This window comes from Debaryomyces fabryi, assembly GCF_001447935.2.
Source record: "Debaryomyces fabryi strain CBS 789 chromosome Unknown contig00217, whole genome shotgun sequence".
NCBI classification, from domain to species: domain Eukaryota; kingdom Fungi; phylum Ascomycota; class Pichiomycetes; order Serinales; family Debaryomycetaceae; genus Debaryomyces; species Debaryomyces fabryi.
Genome location: NW_015385643.1, coordinates 1 through 12,520, shown reverse-complemented (window position 1 = coordinate 12,520; position 12,520 = coordinate 1). Strand labels below are relative to the sequence as shown.

At 37.1% G+C, this 12,520-nt stretch overlaps 6 protein-coding genes across 6 annotated transcripts; 5 read left to right on the top strand and 1 right to left on the bottom strand.

The window, feature by feature from the left end:
* Positions 1 to 1,295: 1,295 nt before the first annotated feature.
* Positions 1,296 to 2,996, top strand: SFL1 (Sfl1p; the record flags this gene model as incomplete). Its single annotated transcript, XM_015614319.1, has 1 exon — positions 1,296 to 2,996. The coding sequence occupies one exon, from the start codon at positions 1,296 to 1,298 to the stop codon at positions 2,994 to 2,996; it is 1,701 nt and encodes a 566-aa protein (XP_015464858.1).
* Positions 2,997 to 3,341: 345 nt separating this feature from the next.
* On the top strand, positions 3,342 to 3,584 carry AC631_05489 (uncharacterized protein; the record flags this gene model as incomplete). The annotated part of the gene is made up of 1 exon (XM_015614318.1): positions 3,342 to 3,584. One exon carries the CDS (start codon positions 3,342 to 3,344, stop codon positions 3,582 to 3,584), a length of 243 nt encoding a protein of 80 aa, XP_015464857.1.
* A 131-nt stretch (positions 3,585 to 3,715) lies between these two features.
* Positions 3,716 to 5,050, bottom strand: AC631_05488 (bifunctional AAA family ATPase chaperone/translocase; the record flags this gene model as incomplete). Its single annotated transcript, XM_015614317.1, has 1 exon — positions 3,716 to 5,050. One exon carries the CDS (start codon positions 5,048 to 5,050, stop codon positions 3,716 to 3,718), a length of 1,335 nt encoding a protein of 444 aa, XP_015464856.1.
* Positions 5,051 to 5,246: 196 nt separating this feature from the next.
* On the top strand, positions 5,247 to 7,598 carry AC631_05487 (uncharacterized protein; the record flags this gene model as incomplete). The annotated part of the gene is made up of 1 exon (XM_015614316.1): positions 5,247 to 7,598. The coding sequence occupies one exon, from the start codon at positions 5,247 to 5,249 to the stop codon at positions 7,596 to 7,598; it is 2,352 nt and encodes a 783-aa protein (XP_015464855.1).
* A 17-nt stretch (positions 7,599 to 7,615) lies between these two features.
* AC631_05486 (uncharacterized protein) lies at positions 7,616 to 9,022 on the top strand (the record flags this gene model as incomplete). The annotated part of the gene is made up of 1 exon (XM_015614315.1): positions 7,616 to 9,022. One exon carries the CDS (start codon positions 7,616 to 7,618, stop codon positions 9,020 to 9,022), a length of 1,407 nt encoding a protein of 468 aa, XP_015464854.1.
* A 229-nt stretch (positions 9,023 to 9,251) lies between these two features.
* Positions 9,252 to 12,377, top strand: ADP1 (putative ATP-dependent permease; the record flags this gene model as incomplete). Its single annotated transcript, XM_015614314.1, has 1 exon — positions 9,252 to 12,377. The coding sequence occupies one exon, from the start codon at positions 9,252 to 9,254 to the stop codon at positions 12,375 to 12,377; it is 3,126 nt and encodes a 1,041-aa protein (XP_015464853.1).
* Between the last annotated feature and the right edge of the window lie 143 nt (positions 12,378 to 12,520).

Sequence of the window (12,520 nt, the reverse complement as noted above, 5' to 3'; positions counted from 1 at the left end):
ACACTATCCTATTCACACTATTCATATATACGTACCAGATATTCAATATATGGACATGCACTTTTCCTACACAGAATACACCGGACAAAAAATCAGAAACGAGATGAGATAGCATCAAACAACATACGATGCACAGAAGCACCTCTGAGTCAGCGATAAAGTGCGCATTCTGGCCGATGAGAAAAATATCTGCACATGCGCAGAGAAGGTCTCGGAACAACATTGGCGTCGAGTACACTCATGAAGAGGGCGATGGAAGTGGCAATGATGGTACGACATGACTAGGTATCGAGGGTAGACCTTCTGAGCGGTGTAACCTATGTGAGCTACATTTAGCACAGACGTGAGAACCAGTGCCGGAACAGGTGCCGCGGGCTCGCGGCACCTCGCCCCTCCCTTCGTTTCCCATATATATGCTACTATGCTCTATCTCCCACCTCTCCCTCTCCCGCTCTCCCACTCTCCCTCTTCCACCTTACCTTCCATCGACATCCTTCCATCGCTATGTTCATCTCACCTCTCCTACATGACCCTCGCTCCTCATTGCTGCGTATAAAAGAAACTTCATCTCTAGGATCACGCATTTCGCACCATTGTCTTCGTACCGGCTTTCCTCCCTTTGTCCTATTATATGCCCTCCGTATAGCTGCATTACCTCTTTCTGGTCCCCTGCGGTACGGCATTGCTCCCTCTGTACCACATTTAAGTCTTCTCCCACGTCACTGCTTGGATCAAACTTTATCCTTGCGTCATCGCACTTCCCATTCGTCAATCCGATCCTAGACGCTTTCGTCCTCGTCTATTGGGCCTTCACACACACTTGCTCTCTCGTCCACGTCACAAAGGGTCCGGCTTCCCATTTACTTGTCAACCACTTGTGACCAAAACAACCCTTGCCTACCCAGGCCCTATCTCTTAATGTAATTGGGACCCCTTTACAATACATGTGCTTACTATCTACGTAGGGCATAATGCTACATCACCTGTATTTTCTTCTTTCTTGCACAAGGCTATCTGGCGACCGGTTGCATAGAAATCTACCAGCGATTCGTCATTCGACCTTCCTTCACTGCAACCTTCCCTGAAACCTTCGCTGCAACCATTTCTTGGTGCCTCTGGCGCTCCCCACTACTCTGGCTCCTGTTCCCATGTCATCGTGGGCTGTAAGTAGACGATAAAAAGATTTACCAGTGCGTCACATGACACAATGTCTTACTCGAGTGGATTTGTACTGTAACGTAAAATCTTCTTCTCCTAGGTTTTCTTTATTTTGGGTTTACGGTATACACATAATCATGGATAATAAATCAGGAGGTGATTCGATAGAGATTCATCTGGCAAAGGAGATGATGAATATCCCACGGACTTCCACAACGCCCACGCCGGTGGTGGGCGTTTCTGGCGGGACCAAACCGCAGACGATATTCATCCATAAGCTATACGATATGTTGGAAGACGGAAATATTTCACACCTTATATGGTGGACAGAGAATAGTGAGTCGTTTTGCTTGTTGCCCGGCGAGGAGTTTTCGAAGGTTTTGGCGCAATATTTTAAGCACACCAACATAGCGTCGTTCATAAGACAGTTGAACATGTACGGGTTTCATAAGGTGAACGATGCGGGACAGAGCGAGAATGGAGGCGATAATAACGTTGCTAAATGGGAATTTCGCCATCTGGCGAACCATTTTCGTAAGGGAGACGTTGAGAGTTTGAAATTGATTAAACGCAGATCATCGAAAAACGTTACTCACACTAGAGAATCGGCCAAGACGGCCGGGGGTAACGAGGAGGATATACACGAAACTACGGGCATAGAAGATTCCAAGGGCCCTCAGAACGGTGAACAACCCGACGTAAATACTCACGAGCAGCAACATTATCATCAGACGTTACAGTTACAGCAACAGGACCAAATGCCCCAGCCACCCGGCATGATACCACACCACCACCTTGCACAAATAGACGGGGCTCCATCGCCCAGCGTGCTACCAGTGCTCTCGAAACTGCCCCATCGGTATCCAGCTTCTGATAAGTCGTTAGAGGCCCGTCTACACGAGGTGACGAATAGTTTGGTTAGCCTAGGACAAGAGCACCACCAGTTGCAAAAGCTGGTCGACTTGGTGTTTAATGAGCAGAAGAAAAGCCAGTTTGATCTAATCCAAATGGTAGAAATAATGCAGCGCCATGCTGTGAAGAGCGAAGACGATAAAAAATTAGATTACGAGTTAGCAAACTTTAAACAGGTCTTACTAAACAAATTCAACAACTTGCATGTGCTTAATTCGCAAGCACAAGGCCACCAGCCGCAAAACATACATCCACAACATCAGTCGCATGCTCATCATTCGATGACGCCTCAATATAATTCATCCAACTTGCATTACTCATCTTACTCGCAGCCAAACGCTGATTCCAATGTTGATTCTTCCAATGTTGACGTACATAATTCATCGAAAAATGGACCCAAACAACCTATTCCAGACGGTTCTATGACCAAGGATGGCCAACCTCCATACACATATCCAGAGAAGTTCATGGATAAGAATAATATCCCAACTTCTTTGCATTCACCTCACACATCTGAAGTAAGAAGGGGGTTTCAACAGTACCCATTTCCCAACATGAATACTGACCTAAGGGTGAGTACTCCTACTACACCAGACTTGTTCGGTCCTTCTGTTTCCCAAAGGGCTTCGTTGCAATCTTCAAACACATATGAGCAACGCCCACAGTCGATTCCCACTCCAAACTCATCGTTATCATTATCGCGACTGGCGTTATCGAACTCATCTGTGTCATCTGGGTCATCATACTCAATTAATACATCTGGGGAAGCTCCTCCAAAATTGATTCCATTGCCCTCGGTATCCGAGTTGGATAAGCTGATAAAAAATGGCGGCGGTGGATTACCTCTTTATAGAATGCTAAACTCATATGGGCCTTTGAAGAGGAAGAGTTCTGCAGATGAAGAAAACCGAAAAAGACAAGCCTAGCTTGTGATTTCTTCTCTTCATCGAGTAGCTGATAATAAATACGATAAATATGATAATGGTGCTGATTTTGATAAATATGATAGTGGTGTTAAATCCCTATTCTCATTGATTACAAATGTGTAAATATCTTTCTTTCAAATAACCGTTCGCCTATATTGTTGGGCATCTTCTACAAGCTTACTTAACCAAGATATACACTATGATTAGGCTGCTTGGTTGAGTCTTCCATTTATTTATGAAGTATCTATATTGATATCCATTTCCTGTATAGAAGTGACAGAACCTCATAATGAAAATATCAATGATTCTAGTTGGTTGTATATCCAATTAAACACAAGATATAAGATGGTTTCCGTTAACAAAGCATCTTATCCCAAGTCACAATTCAAGAAGGTATTGAATTCTAAGACAACTTACCAATTTAAAAATGATGATAGCGACTTGTTGATCTATTTACTCTATGTTGATTATGTCAACAAACTTATGAACAAGGGCCGTGATATACAAGAAAGAAGCGGTAGTACAGAGATTTCTACGAATCATTTAGAATTGGCTAATAGCGAGTTGCTGAAACGCTATAGAGGCTAGTTTGGTTTGTTGGTGTGCTAAAATAAGCACGTAGAAACCATAAAAATAATGAGATCAACGACTACTACACAAACACAATAGCGGATACCTAATACAAAAATACATACAAGTCTATTCAATTATATACAAACTTAAAATACAGTGTTGGGATTTTTTAACGTGTCAACCATTTTGATGGCATTATGGGGGTTTCTTTTGTTATAGACGAATAACCCCTGTAATTGGGCCGTGCTGATATTTTTCATGTTCAATTGTCTATACTTTTCTAAGAATTGTTCGCATAACTCGAATTCATCTTCATAGAACCTCAAGAACATTTTCTTGACTTGGTGCTCGGTAGCATTATCAATCATGACTTTGAAATCGATTCTTCCTGGTCTCAATAAAGCGGGATCTAAACGTTCGGGATGGTTTGTTGTCATAAAGGTTATACATTCCTCGGCACTGGCAACACCATCTAATGCATTTAATAAACCAGAGAATGTTACCCCCGAGGTATAACCACCATCATCCGACTGCTCTCTCTTATTGAATGCAGCATCAACGTCTTCCAATAGTAATATCGACCGTTCAGGAATATGGTTCATTAAATGATTAAGTCTATCGTCGGTCAAATTGTTCTCCGACAAATTAAGAATACATATATTATAGTCTAATTCACCCGCTATTGCCTGAATAAATGACGTCTTACCACTACCTGGTGGTCCATACAATAAATATCCTCTTCTGTAAGGAATACCTCTTTTGTGATACCAGTCACCACTGGTTAAAAAGTCTTTAACATCACTAAGGATAGACTCTCCAATTCCTTCGTCAAGAATAACTGATCCCAACATTCTTTTCTTTCTAGGCTGTCCGAAGGGTCTCCATTCTGGTCCCCATGACGTGAACAACACAGTTTTACCCTCACGAACTTTTAATGCCAATTTCTTAGCCTCCCCTAACAAATCATGGAATAAGTTCTTATCTCTGTACAATGTAGTCAATGTGACAGTTTCAAATGGACTCCCATTGGTCATGTCTAATAGCTTTCCTGATCTTTCTCTACTAACCAACATGTACGCACCCTTATATCTGATTAAATGCTTCCCAGGACCAGGAACCAACGAAAACTTCGTCGTAACAGCTCCATTATCATGCTGAATATAGTTTGTTTCCACCGATAAGTGTCTGGAAGTCCTGTGCTTGTATTGGGACATCCATTCCAAAAACCACAAGTACGACTTGTCTTTGGAAGGAATCTCCAAGTCCACCAACAACTGACGGTAAATAAATCCTGATGATACCGTTATTCCCTTACGTGCTAATGCTAACGATGTTCCTAATAACATCAAACCACCACCGGCAGCAAAATATGGATTATTCACTACGACTTCATTGAATGCCAGCTTAGCTATACCTGACATTGACCCATCCGAATTTTCTTTGATTTTCTCTAGATCAAATGTAGCTGGTTGTTGTGCCATTTCAACGCTCTAACAGGTTATATCTTATCTTCTAATACGATTTGACTTGACTAATTGTCTCTATATCTTTAGAAAGCCGATGTATGAAAATTCAATGTATCTGATTTTGTGTTACTTTGTGATTTTTCTTAGTATCTTCTTGATTAGAGACACACAATCAATTGATCATTAACATATATTAGTAATAGTTACAATTATGGTACAATCTAGTCAGGATCGAGACCAGGAGAAAGCTCTGACTCATTCTTCACCCTCTAATAGTGACACGAGGGAGGCTGAAGAAGTCAATAGCGATACAATGGCGAATAATGATTCCAATCCTGACATTACTCTTAGAAGTAATAATCCCTTTTTAAATGCTGATAGTACGGAAACACCACAACTGTATACATATACTTCAATTAACTCTGAGGAACTAAAAAAATATCCGTTTAAAACGTTAAATCGAATTTTAGATGATATTCATTGGACTATACCTTACAAGTTACAATGCCCAGACATTAGCAATTCGAGTCTTTTAAATAGAAAGGCAATTGATTATTCACACGAATTAGCCAGGATTGCAAGTCTGAACTCACGGTTGACGAGATACGAGATGTTGATACTTAGTAATGCGTTGGAATATTCACCCTCGATTGAGAGAATTATAAATGAGGATAGAAATCAGACATTAACGTTAATCCGTGGGTTGATTGTTAATGAGAATGATGTTAACCACTTCAGACTTTCTATTCTTGAAAATGACTTGGGTCAACCCATTACGCAAGTTATTGATAAACACGAATATCACGTAATACCAAAGCAACTATTATCGCAGGATGATTTGGATTTTCTTTTAAGCAAGACCGATACCCCCAAATTTCCAGAAAATTTAATAGATGATGCATACTTCAAGAGTCTTAATAGTCCAAATAACCATATACTACGGGTTTCTATCTTTTCGCCGGAATTTTCAAATGATGATCTTTTTCCATTGCATGACCAAGAGAGTATAAAGAAGAGGTATTTAAATGAAATTGAGAAACATCCAGATTCGAACTTGTCTCCAGAAACAATCCCAACATCTGTTCATTGCTTTAAGACCTTGATAAAAGTGTTGAAAGGTCCAATACTTCTTCCGCCAGGTCAATCTATAAAGACAATTAATGTTAATAATTCTTCGTTGAACTCCCAAATTGATTTGCAATTATTGTTTAATAAACTCTCGTTCAAAGTCAGTGAAAATGAATTGATTCCACCGGATGTGGTATCTAATCCATATTTACGCGAATCATATATCAGGAAGATTCAGGAGATAATTTACATTGCAAGAATATATGGAACACAACCCAATGAATTCAATTCGGTTTATACTTTCAGTGACAGTTTGTCATTGGTCTACCGTACATTCAATGAATTTGACAAACATATGTGCCAAACATTTGGAAGAGGTCACGATTCCAACCAATTGCCATTCTGTATTAACCTTAACATTTGTACTTTTTTCCAGGACGAACTTATAATTAAGTGTTTTGAAAACACAATTAAGTCCGATCCATCGAATAAATTGCACTATGTCGATTCCTTAAAAAATGTGATTAACTATAGAACAAATCTGACTTCATCCAGTGGAAAATTAAGGGCGTACTACACGAATCTTTCACAAAAAGGTGAATTGATTGGCTTTAGTGATTATGAAATTGCTCTAAAGGCGTTAGGTATTGAAACAGGTGCCGCTGATAGTAACCGAATAGATGATGACTTCATAATTGCGATGTATACAACTTCGTATAAGAACGATCCAAAGAATTACGCCTACTTTAATAATCTTTTAAGAACAATTGGAAAGGTTAGAAACAGTGAAACGATTAATGGGTTTTTGAAAAAGGAGATCATTCCTCTAAACTTAGCTATCGATGAGCTAAATATCGAAGAACTCACAGAAGATGAAGTTGTGATTACAGCATATGAATTTAAGATGGATGATACATTAACATCTAATGGGTTCAATACCAACTCAAACGAAATAACGTTTTTGAATAAAGCTTTGCTTTCAGTCGCATTTCATAGAAAGAGCTACTTATTAATGAACTATATTGAAGTTAAATTGCCAAATATTTTGGGGGTCGGTACTCATTACTCGTTTGCAGATTCTTTGGAAGTGATTGATTGTGAATTAACTGCAAATGACTTTGAAATTATTACTAAATTCCAAAATAAACTAATGAACTTGACTGACGCTGGTGATATTAGAGTTTTAAGACAATGTCTCAAAACAATTGCTAAGGAAAGAAAATCAAAAATTTTGTCTAGCTTCTTAGCTACAGGTAAAATTGACTCTTCATTACTACCTGCAGAAAATTGGCCGGCTGGTTTGGATAATATTGGTAATACATGTTATTTGAATTCATTATTACAATATTATTTTTGTCTTAAGCCATTAAGGGATATGATTTTGGCTTTTGATGAACGAAATATTGATCAATCAAAACAAAAGAATCGTAAAATTGGCGGTAGAAAGGTAGAAGATACAGAAATTCAAAGATCGAACCAATTCATCTACCATTGAGAAATTTATTCAATGATATGATATACACGGATAAAAGATGTGTTCAGCCAAGCAAGGAATTAGCTTATTTATCATTTTTACCACTATCTCAACCGGTCTCATTCAAGTCAGAAAACGTAGGAATTCAGACTGATAAACAGGATGTGATTGACATTTCTGATGATCAAGAAACAGTTGAAAATTCAAAGGATTCTCCGATCTTAGTTTCGTCTGATTCTTCCAGTATTTCTGGTGAAGCAGAAATGATTGATGACCCATCCATTATTAAAAGTGATGAGAACACAACATCAGATTCGATAGAAGAGATTTCCACGCCCGATAAATCGAACTCAATACATTCTGATAAACGAGAAGACGAACCCAAGATTTTACCTATAAGTACCGATCAGATGGAAAGTACGATTGAGGTTGGAAGACAACAGGATGTCACCGAGTGCATTGAAAATGTTACGTTTCAAATTGAAACTGCATTAGAACCAGAATCGTTAGAAGATGACAATGAACAATATGATATGATCAAGGAATTATTCAGCGGTAAAACAAAGCAAACTATAACCCCCTTAGACGCTCAAGGAAAGGAAAGAATATCGTATGAAAGATTTTTCAGTTTAATTATAAATGTTAGTGATCATCCTAAGGATATATACGACTCCTTGGATAGTTATTTCAGCGAGGATACTGTAAAATTAGAAGAAGGTCTAGTTAAGAAATCATTAACTATTAGTCAATTGCCTAATGTTCTTCAATTTCATGTGCAAAGGGTTATGTTTGATAGAGAAAAACTCATGGCTTATAAATCGATCGAGCCAATTCCGTTTGGTGAGAATATATACCTTGACCGTTATTTGGATACTGAAGATGAAGACATATTAAGAAAAAGAAGTGAAGTTTTCCAATGGAAGTCTGAAATCAAGCAGTTAAGAGCAAAGAAAGTTGAACTATTACACATTGATGACACAACAAACTTATCGATTATGGATTCTTTGATCGCCACTAAGAAATTTTTAGAGGCAAAGGTGATCACCCACGAAACATTAAGCGTTAAAGCTGAAACCATAGTAGCTCTCCAAGAGCAAATTGACAATTTAAAGCAAAAATTAGAAACTATAGATACTGATTTGCAAAGTTTAGGTGACAAAGTCTCCAACCAATTTACCTCGTATACTAAAGTTGGCTACTCAATTTTCGCTATTTTCATTCATAGAGGTGAAGCAAGTTATGGTCACTATTGGGTTTATATTAGAGACCCCAAGAAGAATATTTTTAGAAAGTACAATGACGAGACAGTAACTGAAGTGCCCGCATCTGAAGTATTCAATTTTGTAGAGGGGAATACTGCTACCCCTTACTATATTGTTTATGTTAAGGATGAATTGAAAGAGCAATATATTGAGCCTCTTAAGAGAGTAATTAATAAATGCTAGGCTAAATAGTTATGGTCTAAGATTTTGAACAATATATATAATATACGACATTTTTGTACTGTATAATCTTATCAATACTCTCGCTAACTTTCTTATATAGGATATAATTTTGAATTTAACGAATACAATTGAAAGCAACATACCTCGATTTAGTTGAAGGACAGTTATCAATAGTAGAGAAAATTATTAAGGTATCTATTCTGTCGTTGGATTGAATTTGAAGTCTAAAATGAAAATCAAATTTTCAATTAGCTTATCGCTAAGTTTGCTTGCCACTTTCCCTACGCTTGCCTTCTCGGAAAATAACAACAAGGTTGATATATACAATTCGTTTGACAAGATAAAAAGAGACGTGGTCTTTAATGATGTTTTTGATGTTAAGCAGGCATTGCTAAACCAAGAAACTGATGATGATGATGAAAAATGTCCGCCCTGCTTTAATTGTAACTTGCCAAATTTTCAATGTACTCAATTTTCTCAATGCAATCCATTCACTGGTATGTGTGAGTGCCGGGATGGATATGGTGGAATGGACTGTTCTGAGCCATTATGTGGAGCACTTTCAGATGGGAATAAGAATAGGCCGATGAGAAAAGCAAATGAAACGTGCCAATGTAAGAAAGGCTGGAAGGGTATTAATTGTAACATGTGTGTAAATGACGAGTCATGCGACGCTTTCATGCCAGAAGGTTTAAAGGGTACATGCTATAAGTCTGGGATTATCGTTAATAAGTTCCATCAGATGTGCGATGTTACTAATAAGAAGATTATCTCTATTTTAAAAGGACAAAAGCCCCAAGCTACTTTTAGTTGTAATAAGACTGCTGCTGCTTGTGACTTTCAGTTTTGGATTGATCAAAAGGAATCATTCTATTGTGACCTTGATCAGTGTGAATTCGAATATGACTTGAATTCTAACAGCACGCATTATAAATGTAATAAGGTAGCATGTAAATGTTTACCTGGTAGAATGTTATGCGGTGAGGCAGGATCAATTGATATTTCTGACTTCTTGACTGAGACCATTACAGGTCCTGGTGATTTTTCCTGTGATATCAACGATAAGAAATGTCGTTTCTCAGAACCAAGCATGAATGATTTAATCTCGTCAGTATTTGGTGACCCATTCATTACATTACAATGTAAATCAGGTGAATGTATTCATAAAAGTGAGATTCCCGGCTACGATTTACCTGATAAAAATAGACTCTCACTTAGTAATTTAGTGATGATCATTGGAGTTGCTTTCTTATGTGGTTTGGTTATTGTGACGTCGCTTTATAATATTTCAAAGACACCTTTATTCAAGACTAACGACAGTGATTCTTATGAGCCTATAGAAGGAGAATTCAATGCATTAAATGAAAACTTCACGCCGACTACACTTTCTTTCGAAAATATAAGTTATGAGGTGAAAACTGGCCAACAGGTTTTAAATAATGTATTCGGATTAGTCCGTCCTCGTGAATGTTTAGCTATTATGGGTGGTTCAGGTGCAGGCAAAACAACTTTACTAGATATTTTGGCCGGCAAAAATAAAAATGGGAATGTCAAAGGTCAAATTTACATAAACGGTAATTCATTAGACCCGAAAGACTACAAAAAGATGGTGGGGTTTGTGGACCAAGAAGATCAATTAATTTCTACATTGACTGTTTATGAAACTGTTTTGAATAGTGCGTTACTTAGGTTACCAAGAAATATGAGCTTAAGAGCCAAAGAAACTAGAGTTATTGAAGTCCTTAGTGAATTACGAATTTTATCAATTAAAGATCGCATCATTGGCTCGGATTTCAAAAGAGGCATTTCAGGAGGTGAAAAGAGAAGGGTTTCTATTGCATGTGAATTGGTTACATCTCCATCAATCTTATTTTTAGATGAACCTACTTCTGGATTAGATTCATATAATGCAAGGAATGTTATTGATTGTTTGGTCAAGTTATCCAGGGACTTTGAAAGGACGATAATTTTTACCATCCATCAGCCTAGAAGTAATATTGTTTCTTTGTTTGATAAGTTGCTTTTATTAAGTGAAGGTGATTTGATTTATTCGGGAGATATGATTAAGTGTAATGATTTTTTCTCTAAAAATGGATATAAATGTCCATTAGGATATAACATTGCTGATTATTTGATAGATATTACTGTGGATCATAAAAAATTACTTAAAGTTGAGAAGTCTAAAAATGCAAACAATTTGTTAAGTTCTAGTAATGATCTTGAAAACTTACCTGGTGACACGGAAATTGACCCCCATCAAGCATTTGTCAATCCAAATGCAACTGATATAGATACAACACAAGAATGGGAGCATTTTGCAGTTCATAGAGACGAATACAATTATAGTACAGTCCGCCAAAAACAAGATAAAACTGGAGAAGAAGAAACTTATATACAAATTAGAAACAAACTACCAACAATTTACAACGAATCATCTTTGGCACTTGAATTGAAACAAGATATAAATGATTTAAAGGACAATCCTACCAGGATAGAATTTAAGAATCAATACCAGAAGGCAACATTTTCAAGCCAATTATTAATTTTGGCATCTAGAACATTTAAAAACTCTTACAGAAACCCTAAATTATTATTAAGTCATTACATTATATCTTTGGCAATGGGTGCATTTTGTGGATATTTGTATTATGATGTTGAAAACGATATAAGTGGCTTCCAAAATAGATTGGGATTGTTTTTCTTTGTATTGGCATTATTTGGATTTTCGGCACTAACTGAATTGCATTCATTTTCTACTGAGCGAATTATTTTCATTCGTGAAAGAGCTAATAACTATTATCATCCACTAAGCTATTACTTGAGTAAGATAATTTGTGATATTATACCTCTTAGAGTATTGCCACCAATAATTTTGGTCAGTATTCTTTACCCATTGGTGGGATTAACGATGGAAAATAATGGTTTCTTAAAAACCATCCTAGTATTGGTCATGTTCAATATTTCTATAGCAGCAGAAGTCTTGGTTGTTGGTATTTTACTTAAAGAACCTGGTACTTCCACCATGGTCGGAGTTTTAGTATTATTATTTTCCTTATTATTTGCTGGTCTTTTTATTAATAGCGAAAATGTTGCTGTTCAAATTAAATGGTTAGAATGGATTTCAATATTCCATTACGCATATGAGGCATTAGCAATCAACGAAGTCAAGGATTTAATCTTAAAAGAAAAGAAGTACGGGTTATCAATCGAAGTTCCTGGTGCCGTGATCTTGAGTACTTTTGGCTTCAATGTATCAGCTTATTGGAAAGATGTATCTTGCTTAGCTGTCTCAATCGTCGCATTTTTGATTCTTGGTTACATATTTTTACATTGGTTAATGGTAGAGAAAAGATAATCTTAGAGTAGTTTATATAAATGTACTTTAATACATTAAAACGTTACTAGAGTTGACACAAACTTTTGCAATTGGTTGTTTGTAGGTATCATTTATTAATATATTATATTAATCCTGCATTCAATCTAGTTTATGGACAATCC